General features: G+C 46.3%; 1 protein-coding gene across 4 annotated transcripts in view; it reads left to right on the plus strand.

Moving 5' to 3' along the window:
* The window catches only part of PLEKHA7 (pleckstrin homology domain containing A7), a 71152-nt gene that overhangs the window by 40122 nt on the left and 11179 nt on the right, over positions 1-19851 (plus strand). For 2 of the 4 annotated variants that reach the window (XM_075280960.1, XM_075280959.1), the window contains exons 4-14: positions 5273-5356; positions 8790-8901; positions 12467-12571; positions 12657-12729; positions 12887-12987; positions 14473-14639; positions 15286-16068; positions 16500-16983; positions 17289-17375; positions 18824-18877; positions 19130-19210. In XM_075280960.1, coding sequence (XP_075137061.1) covers positions 5273-5356; positions 8790-8901; positions 12467-12571; positions 12657-12729; positions 12887-12987; positions 14473-14639; positions 15286-16068; positions 16500-16983; positions 17289-17375; positions 18824-18877; positions 19130-19210 — 2131 coding nt within the window. The remainder of the gene's footprint in view (positions 1-5272; positions 5357-8789; positions 8902-12466; positions 12572-12656; positions 12730-12886; positions 12988-14472; positions 14640-15285; positions 16069-16499; positions 16984-17288; positions 17376-18823; positions 18878-19129; positions 19211-19851) is intronic. The other 2 variants (XM_075280961.1, XM_075280963.1) reach the window with 1 other exon arrangement.

A 19851-nucleotide genomic window follows, 5' to 3' on the forward strand; every position in this document is an offset into this window, starting at 1 on the left:
ATGGCTGATAACAGAGAGTAATAGGTAGTACCCCTGTAGCCTGTTTTCCTCTCCGTATCCTCGTCTCCCTGTTTTCTGCGTCTTCGTCACGATCTTTAGTTTATAGTTACCAAGGCGACTGATCCAAGAGCAGATGTGATATTAATATTCTCTTGTATCGCACTGCGTGTTCCGTCCAACACCTGACAGATGGGGGGAGGGGGCGACTATATAGATCTCTGCTTCCTGTCAGTGAGAACACTTTGGTTACCCGGACATAGCTTGTCCTGTTGAGGGTTTGTTACAATTGTATCCATTGTAGACAGCACCATGCACAGTATAGACATCAGACCGATACATTGTAGCAAACTAGCCAAGATATATGTACTGACATTGGGTTCACATTAGCAATGGGCTCTCTGCCATTGAGGGGTCTTGGTTCCCCCTGTAGATGATGATTGTAGGATTCAGTCTTGGCTCTTTCTGTGGATGATTTTTGTGGGGTTCAGTCTTGTCTTCTCCTGTAGATGATCATTGTGGGGTTCAGTCTTGTCTTCTCCTGTAGATGATCATTGTGGGGTTCAGTCTTGTCTTCTCCTGTAGATGATTATTGTGGGGTTCAGTCTTGTCTTCTCTTGTAGATGATTATTGTGGGGTTCAGTCTTGTCTTCTCCTGTAGATGATTATTGTGGGGTTCAGTCTTGTCTTCTCCTGTAGATGATTATTGTGGGGTTCAGTCTTGTCTTCTCCTGTAGATGATTATTGTGGGGATCAGTCTTGTCTTCTCCTGTAGATGATTATTGTGGGGTTCAGTCTTGTCTTCTCCTGTAGATGATTATTGTGGGGTTCAGTCTTGGTTCCTCGTGTAGATTATTGTGGGGTTCAGTCTTGTCTTCTCCTGTAGATGATCATTGTGGGGTTCAGTCTTGTCTTCTCTTGTAGATGATCATTGTGGGGTTCAGTCTTGTCTTCTCCTGTAGATGATTATTGTGGGGTTCAGTCTTGGTTCCTCCTGTAGATTATTGTGGGGTTCAGTCTTGTCTTCTCCTGTAGATGATTATTGTGGGGTTCAGTCTTGGCTCCTTCTGTGGATTTTAGGTTGAGGTTTCCTTCTACAGAGGTCACTCATCGCCTCTTCCTCCTGGTGTAGCCCCCTTGGAGTGATGCGGGGGTCCTGCTCTGACCTCTGACCCGTCTATGGATGCCTCTGCCAGAGATTCTTCTCCATCTTCCAGCTTTTCTTGACTTGTGCCAGGTTCCAGATCCTAGGTCATGTCTGTCTCACAGCTCAATAGTCCCAGATTTGTGGAGCTGATTTTACTTAAGACCTTCAAGTTCTTAGACCTTACACAGGTTTTGCACAAGTCTGTATTTTTGTATGCAGCACAGAGGGCAGAGTTATCTTCCTCCTCCTGTCTTGTACATCGCTGCAGTCTCCAGATATTTACATCTGTGAGTGTCACTGATATCAGACTCGTACCGCGCGCTCCTGCACTGCTATAATCTCAGGATAGGCGGGGGTGGAGGGGGGTCACGGGCCCTTGAAAAGCCTCCAGGTGTCTGGGCGCAGCGATGAGAATCATTGTGTGTGATTGCTCGGCTGCTTTATGTGATCAATGGAGGAATAAAGCGGCAGTGAAGGAGAAGTTCTCGGTCATTTCACAGTCATTGGGGGATATTATTACAGTGTTAAGGCCAAGAAACACCTGAGAGCGCTCAGGAGCAACCGCCCGATGTGGCCTCAGGGTAGGAGGGGCATGTAGCGGAGAGAATTACTGATGTCTGCAATAATTCATGTATAATATGCAATGATAATATACAGACACAACCATAACATACATTATTATTGTTATTGTATTATTATTATTGTTATTACTGTATAAGATTATCATTGTATAATATTATTATTGTATTAGTTTACCATTGTACACTATGTTAGCATAGTATATTAAACACATACATGTGTGTGTGTGTGTGTGTGTGTGTGTATTTAAATATACAGTATATTATACACATACGTATGTATATGTGTGTGTATATAGATATATACAGTATATTATACACATATGTATGTATATGTGTGTGTATATAGATATATACAGTATATTATACACTTACGTATGTATATGTGTGTGTATATAGATATATACAGTATATTATACACATTGACTCAGAGAAGTTGGTTTGCTACAAAACTCATAGTTCAGTTCTATCTCAGAGAGATATGTAAACGTGTGATCCGATTAGACTCTGGGTTTACCCCTTTTCCTATAAAACGGTTCTCAGAGGCTACCTTTAGGTAGTGTACCTCTTGGTGAGAGATGGTTAACTCCTAGACTCTATGGCACACTCAGAGATATTCGGCTTTGAGAGGGGACACATCACTGGACTGAGAGAAGCAGGGTGGTTGTTTTGACCCTGTTAGGAGGTCTTGGGGCATTGGTTACGTGAGGACATGTATATACATGGTGAACAGTCTCTGGACAGACCATTAGATAGGATTGTTTGATTTGCCTTGTCCACCATCCAGACACAGGGGACGCCTTTATTACAACTCGTTTCTCTGTTCAGATCATTTCTAGGTGCTTAGCAGGAGGACAATGGTTGTCACAGCATCCATTACATGTCCTGCCATTGACAACCAGCCACCGTCACCTTCGTGTGCAGTGATGTCTGAGAAACCTGGACTACTACTGTATCATCTTTATCAACAAATCCAGGTTCTGGGTTGGACTACAGTCCAGTTGGAGTATAGGGGCCTCATAGTGAGCTCTTCAATCTTGTTTTTGCTGTGAAGCAACAAACCACCCTCTGCTGTGTGATCTGGAGAGCCGTCATATGGGACAGTCGGTTACCCCTAGTAGTGATACATGGACACCAATAGCTCAGTGTAGGTGTGGCGCTCACATGTGTTGTCTCTCATGACAGGGCAGATAACTGGAATTTTTCAGCAGGATAATGCTCGCCCGCACACATTATGGGTATCCCAGGATTGTCTCCAGTTTACAACACCTTCTTTTCTGCTTGGTCATCAGATTTATCACCAATACAGCATTTATGGTACAGGATGGGATCTTGGATACGCAGGATCTACCGGCCTAGCCGGAACATATGGGCACATGTGCCATACGACACCATATTGAAGCTGTATACCTCCGAACTGTATATCATGTTGTACAGTCCTATGAAAAAGTTTGGGCACCCCTATTAATCTTAATCATTTTTAGTTCTAAATATTTTGGTGTTTGCAGCAGCCATTTCAGTTTGATATATCTAATAACTGATGGACACAGTAATATTTCAGGATTGAAATGAGATTTATTGTACTAACAGAAAATGTGCAATATGCATTAAACCAAAATTTGACCGGTGCAAAAGTATGGGCACCTCAACAGAAAAGTGACATTAATATTTAGTAGATCCTCCTTTTGCAAAGATAACAGCCTCTAGTCGCTTCCTATAGCTTTTAATCAGTTCCTGAATCCTGGATGAAGGTATTTTGGACCATTCCTCTTTTCAAAACAATTCAGGTTCAGTTAAGTTTGATGGTCGCCGAGCATGGACAGCCCGCTCTCAAATGATCTGAAAACAAAGATTGTTCAACATAGTTGTTCAGGGGAAGGATACAAAAAGTTGTCTGAGAGATTTAACCTGTCAGTTTCCACTGTGAGGAACATAGTAAGGAAATGGAAGACCACAGGGACAGTTCTTGTTAAGCCCAGAAGTGGCAGGCCAAGAAAAATATCAGAAAGGCAGAGAAGAAGAATGGTGAGAACAGTCAAGGACAATCCACAGACCACCTCCAAAGAGCTGCAGCATCATCTTGCTGCAGATGGTGTCACTGTGCATCGGTCAACTATACAGCGCACTTTGCACAAGGAGAAGCTGTATGGGAGAGTGATGAGAAAGAAGCCGTTTCTGCAAGCATGCCACAAACAGAGTCGCCTGAGGTATGCAAAAGCACATTTGGACAAGGCAGCTTCATTTTGGAAGAAGGTCTTGTGGACTGATGAAGCAAAGATTGAGTTGTTTGGTCATACAAAAAGGCGTTATGCATGGCGTCCAAAAAAAGCAGCATTCCAAGAAAAACACTTGCTACCCACTGTAAAATTTGGTGGGGGTTCCATCATGCTTTGGGGCTGTGTGGCCAATACCGACACCGGGAATCTTGTTAAAGTTGAGGGTCGCATGGATTCCACTCAGTATCAGCAGATTCTTGAGAATAATGTTCAAGAATCAGTGATGAAGTTGAAGTTAAGCCGGGGATGGATATTTCAGCAAGACAATGATCCAAAACACGGCTCCAAATCGACTCAGGCATTCATGCAGAGGAACAATTACAATGTTCTGGAATGGCCATCCCAGTCCCCAGACCTGAATATCATTGAACATCTGTGGGATGATTTGAAGTGGGCTGTCCATGCTCGGCGACCATCAAACTTAACTGAACTTGAATTGTTTTGTACAGAGGAATGGTCCAAAATACCTTTATTCAGGATCCAGGAACTGATTAAAAGCTACAGGAAGCGACTAGAGGCTGTTATCTTTGCCAAAGGAGGATCTACTAAATATTAATGTCACTTTTCTGTTGAGGTGCCCATACTTTTGCACCGGTCAGATTTTGGTTTAATGCATATTGCGCATTTTCTGTTAGTACAATAAACCTCATTTCAATCCTGAAATATTACTGTGTCCATCAGTTATTAGATATATCAAACTGAAATGGCTGCTGCAAACACCAAAATATTTAGAACTAAAAATGATTAAGATTAATAGGGGTGCCCAAACTTTTTCATAGGACTGTATCTAGGCTAGTATTCTCCCTGTAATCTCTGTATATTATATCATTATCCTCATATATTATTAGCCCTGGTTATTATCATAGATATTGAATTTTGTGGGGGGAAACATGGTGGCTCAGTTGTTAGCCTTGCAGCGCTGGAGTACTGAGTTCGAACCCCGTCAGGACCAACATCTGCAAGGAGTTTGTATGTTCTCCCTGTGTTTGTGTGGATTTCCTCCCATACTTCGAAGACATATGGAAATGTACATTGTGAGCCTTATATGGGGCTCACAAGCTATAAAAAAAATAAAAAAAAAAAATAATAGAGGTTGCAGGGGCCACAGGGGCCACTGCAACCTCTTTAAAAAAAAAAAATTGAATTTTTCTCATATATTAAATGATCATATGATATCATTCTACCTATGTCTTACTATTACTATGTATTACAGTTTTGACATCCACCTATATTATATTATTGTTGGCTCTAATGTTTCCTTCTCTCCTCTGCAGCCACAACCAAAGGACGACGACGTTCAGACACCCGGTGACGGGCGAGATTTCTCCAGAGAATGCTGAGTTTGACCTACGTGAAGAGTAAGTATCCTCTCCCCCAGATGACAATTGTGACGTCTCCACCAGCTGTGTGCGTCTTTTGCTTGTTAGGACCAGTGTTTAGATCTTGGGCTTTCCTGGGGTGAGCAGTGATCCAGACAGGACTGGGTGTGATTGGAGTATAACCTATGGAACGTCACAATGGACGGCTGGTTTACATCACCAGATCTAGATGCGAATTGTATTAGAACGTCAGACTGTTCATGTTTTCTCCAATCAATTTGGGCTTGGGTCTTGGCTTGCAATGTTGGCACAGGTCCTAAACTGCGATTTGGGCTCAGATCTTGCCTCATTTTTTGGTTTGCAATGTTGGCCCAGGTCTTAGACCGCTGTTTGGGCTCAGGTCTCAGCTTGTGATTTGCTATCTGGTCTTGACTCACAATTTGGACTTACCGTAGGTGTCAGGTCGCTATTTGAGCTCAGGTTTCGGCTTTGTTGGCACATGTCCTAAACCATCATTAGGGCTCAGATCTCGGTTCCCAGTGTTGGCACAGGTCCTAAACCGCAATTTGGGCTCAGGTTTTGGCTCACAATTTTGGGCTCTGGTCATGGCTCTGATTTGGGTTTAGGTCTCTGCTCATGATTTGGGCTCTGGTCTTGGCTCCCAATGTTGGCACAGGTACAAACCATGATTTGGGCTCAGATCTCAGCTCATGTTTTGGGCTCAGGTCTCGGCCCACAATGAGACAGTTACTACACTGCAGATTGGGCTCTGGTCTTATTGTTGCCTCTTTTAGTTCCAATACACACAATGAAGCTTTTTAACTTTCACTGCTGGCACGGGCGATGGGCGATGTGGGCGTCAGGTTATTGCAATCTTCTCCTCTGTGTGCTGCACTTTTAATGTTTCTGGTAATTGCAGCCCCAGGGAGAGGTTTCGTTCCATCCATCGTACCTGTTTCTATGGCAGCTATAATACAATACATAGTAAGGGAGGGTTCGTACCAACCTGAGGGGCCTCCATTTTCTGTGTTCCCACCATAGTTATCTTATAGAGCGTGCAGGGCTGATCAAACCTGTTCATTGGAGCTTACAGGAGATTCAGAATAAGGTGTATGAGTGGCAAATCCCATAAAAACCACTGATGGAAATGATGGTAATGGCTGGAGCTGAAGAGTCCTGTGTGTCCGATCCGACAAGGTGCAATCCATAGAAAAGTTGCATAAACTTTATAGATTTAGCAAACGCTTGTGACCAATGAAACAGCCTGGATAGTCCCATGTAAACAAAGCAGAAACTTCAAATCCATCCCCATGTGAAGGTCTCGTCTAGTCCCATGTAAATAAAACAGGAAGGTCCCATGTAAATGAATCGGGAATGTTTTGTCCAGTCCTATGTAAATATAATAGAATTGTCTCATCCAGTCCCATGTAAATGAATCGGGAATGTTTCATCCAGTCCTATGTAAATGCAGCCTAATATCGTATAATGACTTTGTAAGGTTCTCGTCGACCTGTCCATCCCTGTCCTGTCCTGGAGATGGCGCTGTTGTCTCTGAGGCAGGGATCTGGGGTGATGTTATTATATTATCTATCATATTTATAACACACAGACTCGGGAGTGCGGCGCAAATTATAGCGCTGGGACGCGGGCGCCGCTTCTCCAGCAGATAATTGGATTATTATTGATTCCTGTAATCTGAGGAGCGGCTGATATTACAGGAGTAAATTGTCAATAATCAGCTGGAGCGGCCGGCGGTTTTATAAGTTCTCTTCCATGGCGTCCGGGGAATTAGCTCAATGGGTTTGGGGTGAAATCTTTATTGGCGATAAATAAACCGTAAAAGACGAGGAGCCTTGTGTTTTACTGAAGTGTCTAAGAGCCTGAGCGAATTTGTTACAATGTATCAGTGCAGGTAAAATGGATCAGTCTGGAGATTGCTCTAAAATTATTAGGTCAGAAGAGGTTTAAACTTTCCTTATACTCAAGACTTACCATAAATCATAATGCCCTCACTGCAGTCGCCCTCTCTGGGGCAGATCTCATTGCCCTCACTGCAGTCACCCTCTCTGGGGCAGATCTCATTGCCCTCACTGCAGTCGCCTTCTCTGGGGCAGATCTCATTGCCCTCACTGCAGTCGCCTTCTCTGGGGCAGATCTCATTGCCCTCACTGCAGTCACTCTCCTTGGGGCAGATCTCATTGCCCTCACTGCAGTCGCCTTCTCTGGGGCAGATCTCATTGCCCTCACTGCAGTCACTCTCCTTGGGGCAGATCTCATTGCCCTCACTGCAGTCACTCTCCCTGGGGCAGATCTCTTTGCCCTCACTGCAGTCGCCCTCTCTGGGGAAGATCTCATTGCCCTCACTGCAGTCGCCCTCTCTGGGGCAGATCTCATTGCTCTCACTGTAGTTTCCTTCTCTGGGGCAGATCTCATTGCCCTCACTGCAGTCACTCTCCTTGGGGCAGATCTCATTGCCCTCACTGCAGTCACTCTCCCTGGGGCAGATCTCTTTGCCCTCACTGCAGTCGCCCTCTCTGGGGCAGATCTCATTGCCCTCAATGTAGTCACCCTCTCTGGGGCAGATATTCAGTGCGTTTTATTTGCATTTACCTTGTCTGAAGCAGATGTTAGTGCCCTGTACTACAGCCACCCTTTATGGGACAATTTTCAGTGTTCTTGTGGCTACCCTCACTTGAGTTGCCCCCTCTGGGGTGGATTTCAGTCATCTTTACTGCAACCACCTTCTCTAGGGTAGATCCCATTGTCCCCATTGCAGCTGATCTCTCTGCCCTCACTGCACTTGCCCTCTCTGGGGCAGATCTCATTGCCCTCACTGCAGTCGCCCTCTCTGGGGCAGATCTCATTGCCCTCACTGCAGTCGCCCTCTCTGGGGCAGATCTCATTGCCCTCACTGCATGTGCCCTCTCTTGGGCAGATCTCATTGCCCTCACTGCAGTTGCCCTCTCTGAGGTAGCTTTCAGTGCCATTTACTGCAGTCAGGTCCTCTGGGGCAGATGTCATTGCCCTCACTGCAGTTGCCCTCTCTGGGGCAGTTCTCTGTGCTCTTGCTGCAGTCGCCCTCTCTGGGGCAGATCTCATTGCCCTCACTGCAGTCACCCTCTCTGGTGCAGATCTCATTGCCCTCACTGCAGTCAGGTTCTCTGGGGCAGTTGTCATTGCCCTCACTGCAGTTGCCCTCTCTGGGGCAGTTCTCTGTGCTCTTGCTGCAGTGCTTACACACGGTACCCCAGTCAGGCTGCAGTACCCACATCCTATCTCTTCCCGGGCAGAGCTCGGTGCCTTCACTGCAGTTCCAGTCTGAGCAGAGTACAGTGCCCTCACTGCAGTCATCCACCCGGGGCAGAGCTGCTGTGTCGTCCTGCTCCAGCCATAGATGAGGACAGGTGACTCTGCTGATGAAGGATCTGACTCTGCTGCATCGTCCTGACACTAAATCATTTGTCTTCCCCAGGGACAGCTCCATCATGTCTCCTCAGCAGATGAACCAAAGACCCTACAGCATGGTGAGCGAGGGGTCCACGGCTGTGACGACGTCCACTGCAGACTCCAGGCCCCCCCCTAAGGTAAGCCCTTTCCTCAGCTTTAAGTGTGTACCCCGGGGCTCATAATTCTATCACACTTGGCGATTTCCAAGGCATCCATGGGAAAGGAAGGGTTAACCTTTCAGGAGCAGTTTGTGGCAGAGGACAAGGGCAGAAATTATAGGACCCTTCCCATTTTCCTGTGTGAGGGCTACACATGTCACCACTTCCCTACAGTCAGACTGCAGCATACAGATGGATACAGCTGCAGTTCTGTTACATTACATCCTATTGTTATCCGTGCACAATACCGTAGAGCGGGGACTGTTGTGTACACTCGGCGGCTGCTGCAGGGATTCTGTCAAACAGACATGTCTCCTTCCCCCGTCCCGTCTGGTGCTGAGTGCCCGCAGACCTGAGCCCCGCACCAAACTCATGTTCTCTGCTCTGAGGGGATTTGCAATGCAAATGACAAGTGCGGAACATTGTGTCTGCGAGAAATCCGGGGGAAGCGGCCATGTCCGCCTGATGGAGGGACACAGAGTGCACTATATATATATATATATATATATATATATATATATATATATATATATATATTACTCCTCTTATTACAATATAGTATATTACTGCACCCTGTATATACAGTATAATACTACATCATGTATACATGGTACATTACTATACTGTGTATATAAAATATATTACTGCTTACTGTATAGATAGTATAAAACTGCACCTTGTATACATAACATATAACTGCACCCTGTGTGTATATATATATATATATATATACTGTATTAGTGCACCCTGTATATACACTATATTACTGCATCCCGAATATACTGTATATTACTGCACACCTCTATATATATATATATATATATATATATATATATAATTTTTTTTTAATTTTTTATTTTATTTAGAATACTCCTAATACTGCACACCATGTTTTAAAATTTTGACTTTCAGGCTCCATATCTTACCATCCACTGCAGCTTCGAGACTACCAACATTTTATAGACAATCCTCTTGGCTATCTTTGACTTGTAACTATTTATCATATGATTAGTTCTGCAGATTCTTCTCATGTAACTGCATTGTCACTGTTTAGCTCAGGGGTCCTCAAACTTTTCAAACGGGGCCAGTTCACCGTCCCTCAAACCACTGGAGGGCTGAAATCTAGTTTTAAAAAAAATAAAATAAAAATAAGATTATATGATTCACAGTAGCGCTCCCCACAGTATTATATGCTCCTCAGTACGCCACCACACAGTGTATTATATGCTCCTCAGTACGCCCACCCCACAGTATTATATGCTCCTCAGTACGCCCCCATACAGTATTATATGCTCCTCAGTACGCCCCCCCACACAGTGTATTATATGCTCCTCAGTACGCCACCACACAGTATTATATGCTCCTCAGTACGCCCCCCCACACAGTGTATTATATGCTCTTCAGAACGCCCCCACACACACTATATTATATGCTCCTCAGTACACCTCCCCACTGTATTATATGCTCCTCAGTATTCTCCCCACATAAACATAGTATTATATGCTCTCATTCCCCCCCCGTATTATATGCTCCTCAGTATGGCACTGACACACATTCACTGTATTATATGCTCTTCAGTACACACCTACACACACACTTACACATGCTTATACTTACCGTCGTGCGTTCTCCTCCTTCAGACTGCAGGCGTGATGATTCACGTCATCGCGCCTGCTTCGGTGCAGAGGTCACACTCTGCAGTCAGTATAGGCAGTGGTCGTGTGGCCTACAGCTTTCAGTTGTATCTGCATTTGCACATACAACTGAAAGCAGCAAACGCTCACTAATAGGGAATCCTGTACGGGATTCTCCATTAGTGAGCGATCTAGACGACGGCACGTGGGCCGCTTGCGGCGGGCCGTAGTTTGAGGACCCCTGATTTACCTCCTAAAAATCTAAATTTTTATTTTTTACTATTTTGTAAATCCACCTTTGGCTTTGAAAACTCCCTGAATCCTTCTGGGCATGCTCTCGGTCAGATTCAAGCATGTCTCGGCCAAAATCTGATCCCCGGTCTCTTCTACACATTCCTAATGTTGGTGTGTACTGGTCAGCTCGCTTGGGTACGAATACAGCTTTTTCTTCAACACTACCCATAAGTTTTGGATTAGATTGAGGTCAGAGGACTGTGGGGGCCAATCCAGCTCCTCTACCTCTTAAGTCATTGCAGAATTTCTTCACTAATCTTGACGTATGCTTGTGGTCGTTGTCCTGTTGTAACACTATGCCCTCCTTTTCATACTCATAGTTGTTGCGTGTACGAAGTAACTCATCTTGTAGGGTACTTGCACATATCTTAGCATTGAGACATCCATCGATTCTGTGTTAAGTATCCTTTGAATGTGAAACAACCTGATATCATCAGGCTTCCTCCACCAAACTTGACAGTTCCTTCAATTTCTCGATCCGTTAGCCCCCTATTCCCTTGTTTCTTCACATCGTAGACCATTTGATTGACTCATCGCTGCAAATTACTCGTTTCCAATCTTGTACTGTCCACTTTTCATACTTTTTTTGTAAATTCGAGCTGACGCTTATGACAATATTGAAGTCGAGGCTTCAACTTTTTTTGGACCACCGTTCCAGACTTATGTAACACGCATTGCACAGTGCTCGCATGGACGTCTATGATCTCGCTATTACTAAGTATATGAGCCACCTCCACGGCCGTGTTGTCACACTGGAACTGATAGACCTTGTGATGGGCCGACTTGTTGACTCCGACATTTTGAAGGCGGTCCACCTCTTGGCTTTTGAATGGATGGACGGACTTCATTTTGTATTCTTCCCACTGTCATGGCATTTACATGATCCACTTGGAAATTTTCTTGGCCCATAGACCACTATCGATGATGCGATTTATCTTTTCTTGTGAAATCTTCATGGCTGATCCACAATTTGAACCACCATATAACATCCTGAGCTATAGGGAATGTGAGAACAGCTTGTTATTTGTAGTATACAAGAACAAAAAGATTTTTCCAATACCAGGAGCAAAACCGTAACAATGACAAGAATCTGCATAACTAATCATATGCTAAATAGTTACAAGTCATATTTACGTATGAGATAGCCAAGAGGATTGTCTATAACATGATGGGAGTCTCATGTTCTAAGCTGTAGTGGATGGGGAGATACGGAACCCGAAAGTCACAAGGTCAAAACATTGTTACCTTTTTGCTCATCCGTGTATATGGGGTATAGTACTGTACCATGTATATGTACTATATCACTGCACCGTGTATATGCAGAATATTACTGAACACTGCACATAAATACACATACATTGTGTATAATTTTTATTCCTTCATATAGTAATCTATAGCCCTGTGTGAGTGTGTCTATATATATCTTCCACATAACCATTCGCACTCCAGTAATATATTGGATTCTTGTCCTAATATGACAGTGTGTAATGTAAGCCGCCATGTTTACTGTGCTTGCAGTATGTCTGGTGTTTGTCCATGGTTCCAGTACTACAGATGAGGAGGTTGTCTTCTTGTTTGTTTACCTCATTTTATCACGTTTTATGATGTCATTTTAGGGATCTAAAGCTGTTGGGAAAGTGTACAGCTTCGGCAAAAGAGATCATTCTATAAAGAGGAACCCTAGCGTGCCGGTGCTGGCGCGAGGATGGCTCTACAAGCAGGTGGGTGAGGACTGGCGGATGCTTGTAGATGGGGAGGGGTGATACTGTCCGCCATGTTCTTAGTATCTCACTCTGCCCCCTACAGGACAGTTCAGGGATGAAGCTGTGGAAGAGGCGATGGTTCCTGCTCTCTGATCATTGTCTCTTCTACTATAAAGGTGAGATGGGAAAGGGGTTGTTGTGGGCAGGCGCAGTCTGATGTCACGGGCATACAGTCGCCTTACTGTAGTGATGGTGGAGAAGTGCAATGTAAGAACATATATAATATATTTCATGTAAGGTGTCTCACCTGTCCCGTCTCTCCTCCCATATCAGACAGCAGGGAAGAAGCCATCCTAGGCAGCGTTCCTCTCCTGAGTTACATCATCGTCCCCACAGGACCTGAAGATCGGATAAACCGCAAGTTTTCCTTTAAGGTAATGTGGTCTGTTTATATAACGTGCTGATTGGAGGAAGATGATTATCACGACTATGGGGTCTAGTATGAGGCCCTGAGTGTGTAAAACATATATATCCGAGGCACTGCGTGGCAATGTCCAAGGCAACGAGTGTTTGTGATGATATCTGAGGCCCCGAGTACCTGAGACCACATCCATGGCCATGAGTTTCTGAAACCATATCCAAAGCCCTGCATGTCTGAGACCATATCCGAGGTCCTGCGTGTCTGAGAACATATCCGAGGTCCTTCGTGCCAGAAAACATATCCGAGGTCCTGCATGTCTGAGACCATATCCAAGGTCCTGCGTGCCTGAGAACCTATCCGAGGTCCTGCGTGTCTGAGACCATATGCGAGATCCCACGTGCCTGAGACCATATGCGAGGTCCTGCGTGTCTGAGACCATATCCAAGGTCCTGCGGGTCTGAGACCGTATCCGAGGTCCTGCGTGTCTGAGACCATATCCGAGGTCTTGCGTGTCTGAGACCATATCCAAGGTCCTGCATTCCTGAGAACTTATCCGAGGTCCTGCGTGCCTAAAACTTTTTCTGAGGCCCTGCATGTCCAGTGCAGCACCAGACTCGTTAATCAGCCTCGTTATGACTTCATTCATTATTAATTAACATCCGCATTCTTTCCATTTGTTCCGCATGAAGGACCCTGACTGCCCCCCCCCCCACTCCATTACACTTAATGCGAAATAATTACAATAAAAGCATAATAAAAAATAATTAACAAGACATAAAAACTTTAGACCTAAAATTGTTGTGGTTCCCGCTTGGATTTTTGCCACCAAAACTGGTAACAATGAACATTGGAGCCTGTAGGAGTCTTCTGATATGGCAGCTCGGGTGCATAAGATTGAAGTTTCCTTCCATATCTTGTGTGGTCATGTCGCTAACACTCAGATATCTAAGGAGGACTTGACTTTGGGTCTTTTCTATGCTTTCCCTGTACTTATTATTCTGTCACCAGTTGCTCCGATCATCCATGGGCTCGCGGGGCGCGGCGGATACGACATTGCAACACATGGAAACTGAGTCTATTGGCTGAGTAAACAGGTTGAGGGCTTAGATCCCCAGAGAATTGCTGATCCCAGTAGAGCTGTGCTCAATGCCTGTCACTTCATGTTAGTGATGGGTCCATCGGGAGCGGAGCCCCCACTACTGTCACCCTGTAGAGAGGGATGGGGCTGTGGCCATGGGGTTGGGCACGTTCCCTGCACACAGACTGCCCATTCATTGCTCCGTGCACTCAGGTCTGGTCACATTAATATGGATAGCGGTTGGTGTGACAGCGGCTGGTCTGTATAGGGTTAATCACGGTTGCAATGTTGAGCGTTGCTGCAGTTCTCTCCGCTGGAAGTTATGGACTTTTCAGCCGGTAAGTGGTGGCTGGGGCCACATAACAGAGCGTGCTGCAATCGCTCGGAGCGGCCGGTGATGGTGACAAGTTTATGTTACAGGCTATGCACACGGGGTTGCGGGCATACATCCAGCAGACGGACTCTTTCCGGGATCACCCCAGCATGAGGACGTACTACTTCAGCGCTGACACCCAAGAGGACATGAATGGCTGGATCCGAGTAATGAACCAAGCTGCACTTGTCCAGAACCCCCCAGACAACAGAAGGTAAGAGATGTATATACCAGCCATGTGTCAGTCTTTACCGTATACCAGGATGCAGATCCCTTTCTCAGATTCAGTCTATAAGAGTCCTCACCCCTGCTTTATTTCCTGATTTATGGGAGCTCTGTGCGATGTCCCCCCCCCCCCATAGGAGCGTAGTTACCATTATAATGATTGCTGAGCTCACACCCCGGTGTTAGTCCTGACAGTCCAGTGTTTATTACATGCAGCCCCCTCCATGCTGACTGGACCCTTCTCCAGACATCAGATTTTCTCCTCCATTTCCTCATTTTCTCTGGTTAATTGTCCCATTGACATTGTGCGGCTTGTGTTATTGACTGTGTGAGGGATCCTGCCAAGCGCTGCAGGCTGCGGAGTGTTAATGACGCTCACTCTCTATCCCGCTGCCTCCGCACAGTCAGGGATGGTTTTCATAGATTGTGTCTGTCCGGGCGCTGGAAGTCCTGAGCTCAGCAGTAATAAAGCTCATGAGGTGTCAGGGCTCGGGCTCGTCGGCTTCAGTCTGCAGTCCCTGGCCGGGAGACATGTAACCTTCTCATCACTCAGACACTGCTACACCCTGAGCATGTCGCCCTAAAGCTGCGCAGCGTGGACATGGCGGTGTCTTTATTGTTCGTGTTTGTTGCAGGGAGGTTGCGGACATGGATTGGCTCCCGGCTCCAGTGAACAACCACATTGAGTCCTTCAATGACTATGCAAAACCAGAAGGAATCCAAATGAGGACCGGTTATCAGAAGCCAGAGGAGCCACGGCGAAACTCTGCAGAGGAGGGCACTCGGAAAGACATGGGGGACAAAGGGCGCTACAAGGACCTGGCAGACAAGGAGCGCTACAGGGACGTGAGTGCGGGGAACAAGGAGCGCTACAGGGATGTGAGTGCGGGGGACAAGGATCGCTACAGGGATGTGAGTGCGGGGGACAAGGATCGCTACAGGGATGTGAGTGCGGGGGACAAGGAGCACTATCGAGAAGTGGGAAGCAATGAGCGACAACGCAATGTGACTGACAAGGGGCGGCATAAGGATCTGCTAGAGAAGCAGGAGCAATACCAGGAAAGTTACAGAGACACCAAGAGTCGAGACAATTATGTCGCCCACAAAAATACGCTGAATTCCAATGGAGGAAAGTTCACTTCCTCTCTCCTGTCCAACGGCCGGCCCTCCGCATTCACAGATTTTTCTAAGTCCTACAGACCCCAGGTTTCACAGACTCCTCAACCCCAGATCATTGAGAGGAACGGGACTCTCCCACCCTCTTTCCGAGTAAGTGCCGGACCCCTTGAGCAAAATGGACTGGACACCTACAAAAGAAGGATCCCCACAACTGCAAACCCTGAGAAACAAGTGCAAAGGAAGAGCGTGATGGGTCAGGTGGAGCAGTGGGTAAAGGTTCAGAAGGGAGAAGGTAAAAGGTAAGATTTCTCTAATCCTTGCACAATGCAGTAGAGTCAGGGGGCCACAGATAAAATGCAAATAATTATGACAATATAATCCCCACTTTCCTGCATGCTAAGAACCCATCTACACTTTTCACCCTGTAAAAAATTTTGTTACAAATAGTCACGTCTGGTAAGTCGGGTTTTCATGACAGTGGCGCCATCTGCAGTTAACACTGTGATGAGACAGACAAATCTTATTACTAGAATATGCGAATTTCAGATCCTTGTACTAGATCTGTAGTACTGCCTTTTCATCTATTACTGCTGACAACCAGCTTGTATATCATGTCTGAGAGGTTGTCACTGCCCCGCCCCCTCTTACTGGCATCTCTAATATAATAGTAATATAATGACCTAGTGATTAGACATGACATCCACACTAGTCGTTATTCTCCACTTTTCAGTGTTGGACCTGAGCAACCCCTCCCCCTTCCTGAACGATACCAGACTTTGCCAAAGACCAGCAGACATCCCTCCAATAGTTCCCCTCCCCCTGGTCGAAACTTGCCCAGCGACTACAAATATGCACAGGACCGGGTCAGCCACCTGAAAATGTCCAACCAAGAGCGTAAGGCAACCAAGGAAGGAACGGTGTGGCAGCTGTACGAGTGGCAGCAAAGGCAGCAGTTCAAACATGGCAGCCCAACCGGACAGATCTACATGGGCACCTTGGAGGACCGGTCTCGGGCCAAGAGCTTATTAGATGTCCCAAGATCTGTTTCTGTCCCTCCATCTCCATCCGACATCCAACCACCAGCTCCTCACAAGGTCTTTCCTCCCCGGAGGCCTCACACTCCAGCAGAAAGGCTCACGGTGCGACCAGAGGAAGGACCAGTTGATGTCCCCCATATTGGGTCACCACAGAAGATGCGGATCCATGCTGTAAAGGTAATGACCAACATTTATTAGTTTGTCACTTAGGCTACATGCACATGGCCAAGTATGCAGACCATGGTGGGGGGAAGCGATTTCATAGCATAGTGGCCATACCAGTGTCCATCACCTGTAGTGTTCCCGGTTGTATGGTCACCAGGTGATTCCTGGCTGCTATGGGATCTCCAGCTTAGATTTCTTTCCCATGTATCTGAATCTCGATGACCCTATGATAGGCCTCACAGTCATGGGATGGTGATTTAGGGGTACGTTTAGTAGTTGGGTCCCCAACTCATTTGTCTTGTCCTGATTCCTTCCAGTCTGCGGCTCATATGGATCGTCGGTCAATGCCGTCCATGGGATACATGACGCACACTGTAAGTGCCCCCAGTTTACATGGCCAGTCGGTAAGAATTTTTCTTCATTACCTTATTTTGCCATTTTGTAGTTTCTGCCTAAAATTAAGAACAAACCCCCCAATAAAACCTCCCGCTGACTATTTCCCTTTTGTAAGTTACAATTCTTCATTATCGAGAGTTGGACCTGTTCTTGTGATGAGCCCTGTGGTCCCGGGACCTCCACCGGCCACTCAAGTCTATTCTCCATATGTCACGACCGAACGTCTGAGCGAATAGTGCTAAATAACGTCCGAAATTACTGAATGGCCAAAATAAGGCAGTGTAAGGTGACCTGTCCACCATTCCATGCCTGCTTCTACTGCACCATCCATCCCCTCCCCATATCATGGCCTCTCATATAGCAGGGTCTACAAGATGCAGCCACAACCCCCAGTATGTATCTAACATGCTGGAAGTTGTAGTCTTATAGAAGCTGGAGAGCTTCTGGTCGGTAGACAGGATAGGACATCAATATCTGACAGATGCCGATGCAGCCTACCTGTAGAAGGTTCTGGATGCCACTGGACCCCCCACCAGGCCCCAACGCTCTGTTTACCGCAGTGGACAACTTGGTGCTGGAAATGCTGCCCCCACGTGACCACTGAGACCAATCACTGGAGCAATCTAACCAGTAGATGGTGTGGGATCGGTGATGTCACAAATATTCCAGAGATTGCCAAGGCCGCCAACTTATCAGAGCCGTCACAATGGATTAAGGACTTCTACCTACCAGTCACCAGTATGACCAACTAGATAGCAGCGGCGGGCAGGGATTGCTCCAATTCCTGGACAACTTTCATGTCCCTTTAACTCTTGCCTGCCTGCACTGCTACAGTGGTCACCCCATGACAGAGCGGCGCTGACAATAGCACAGACATACGGTCACTACTTTCCCGATGACACATTGTGTCCTCGCATGAACCAGCGATGCCTCACGCCTCTACATTCCCTTCCTGGCAGATAAATTCAATTAGTGAGATGTGCACTGCAGCGGTCTGACGCGCCAAACGGCGGGGGAGACGTAGCGCGCCGTAAATCTATAAATTCAATATGATAACTTGTGCGGTGCTGGCTCTTCAGTCAGGGGTAATGTTCACCCCCCACATGTAGTCTCACCTCCAAATGTAACCTGTCTGTCCCCTTGCGTCCTGCTCTGATGGGCCCACGTGTGCATATGGTGTCAGAACATGAGTCCGCTTACTTTTTGGGGGGGCAACCCACACATCAGCCACATGCCGCCTTCATGTTATGTTCTGTGTGCAAAACACTGCCCGTATCATATTATTGTAGATTGATATGTCAGAACCGCATGATGTATGTGCAGATATGGACATATGGATAAATGTGTGAGGTCTGCAGATTATTACTGAGGATGTCTAGATATTACTAGAGGTGTGTTCCTGGTATATAGGTTCTGCTCTGTCTCTGTCCTTACTTTGTGTCTTTTCTCCCCGGAGGCCGATGACACTTATATTCAGCTGAAGAAGGAGTTGGAGTACCTGGACCTGAAGGTAATGACCACATTCCTGGGGAGCTCTACTTTGGTGGGGGTGGAGGGCTCACATTTTGTGGTGGAGCAGACGGGTCCGTCCATAAGGTCGCATGATGTGACTACAGGACAGGATCGGAGCCTGAGATTCTGGGTTTCATGTAGAAATGTATGTGGTGCTGGGTGAATTGTCCCACGCTGCGCGCCTCTGGCTGTCAGTCTGCGCCTGAACTGTCTATGGGTTTCACACCGGATCTCTTTTGATTTGGCGCAGATAAAATATAATGAACCTCTGATCAACTTGGTTCACAGTGTTTTAAGGAACTCCACCCCGGGGTATCGAACGAGCATCAACGTAAGCCGCCTCTGCCTCCTGGGTGTCAACATTTCATGGCTTTGCGCGTGCGGCAGTTTCGTTACATTTGCAATGCAGCTTCTCTGCAGGTTTTATTTGTCATTGTTGTGGTTTCATTGCTTGCTGTTGCTTGTAGTCCACCAGCTGATTGTTTGATATGTAGTATTCAATGTAGTTTAGTGACAGCTCTGTGTCCAGCATGGACAGTTCATACCTAGTGCCGCTAGCGTGTGCAGTTTTGCGGTGTCGTTGCAGTAACTGATTGCTTCGGCTTTTTTTTTTTTTCCCCTCGTTCTTTTACGGTTTTCCAGCAGTCTGGCGAAGAGACACCATGAAACACCAGAGCCGCGTGTGTGATAGTAGCATAGTTGTAGCCATCAGTCCTGAGCACATGCAGTTCTTGCAGGGCATGCTGAGAGTTGTAGTGAGTGGTTTCCTAACCACTGACGTGATGACAGGGTGCCGGCACTACGGTGGCATATACTGTGAGCCTTGAATGTCCATGTATGCGATGGGCCTGTCAATCTTGTGCACAAGAAAAATCTAAGAATAAGTCAGATGATGCCGGAGAATTCGGGTGCGCTGGGCATATATCACATAATCTATGTAGCAGCAACGAGCAAGAGACGGGTAATCCTTCT

This window comes from Leptodactylus fuscus, chromosome 7 (assembly GCF_031893055.1).
Source record: "Leptodactylus fuscus isolate aLepFus1 chromosome 7, aLepFus1.hap2, whole genome shotgun sequence".
NCBI lineage: Eukaryota > Metazoa > Chordata > Amphibia > Anura > Leptodactylidae > Leptodactylus > Leptodactylus fuscus.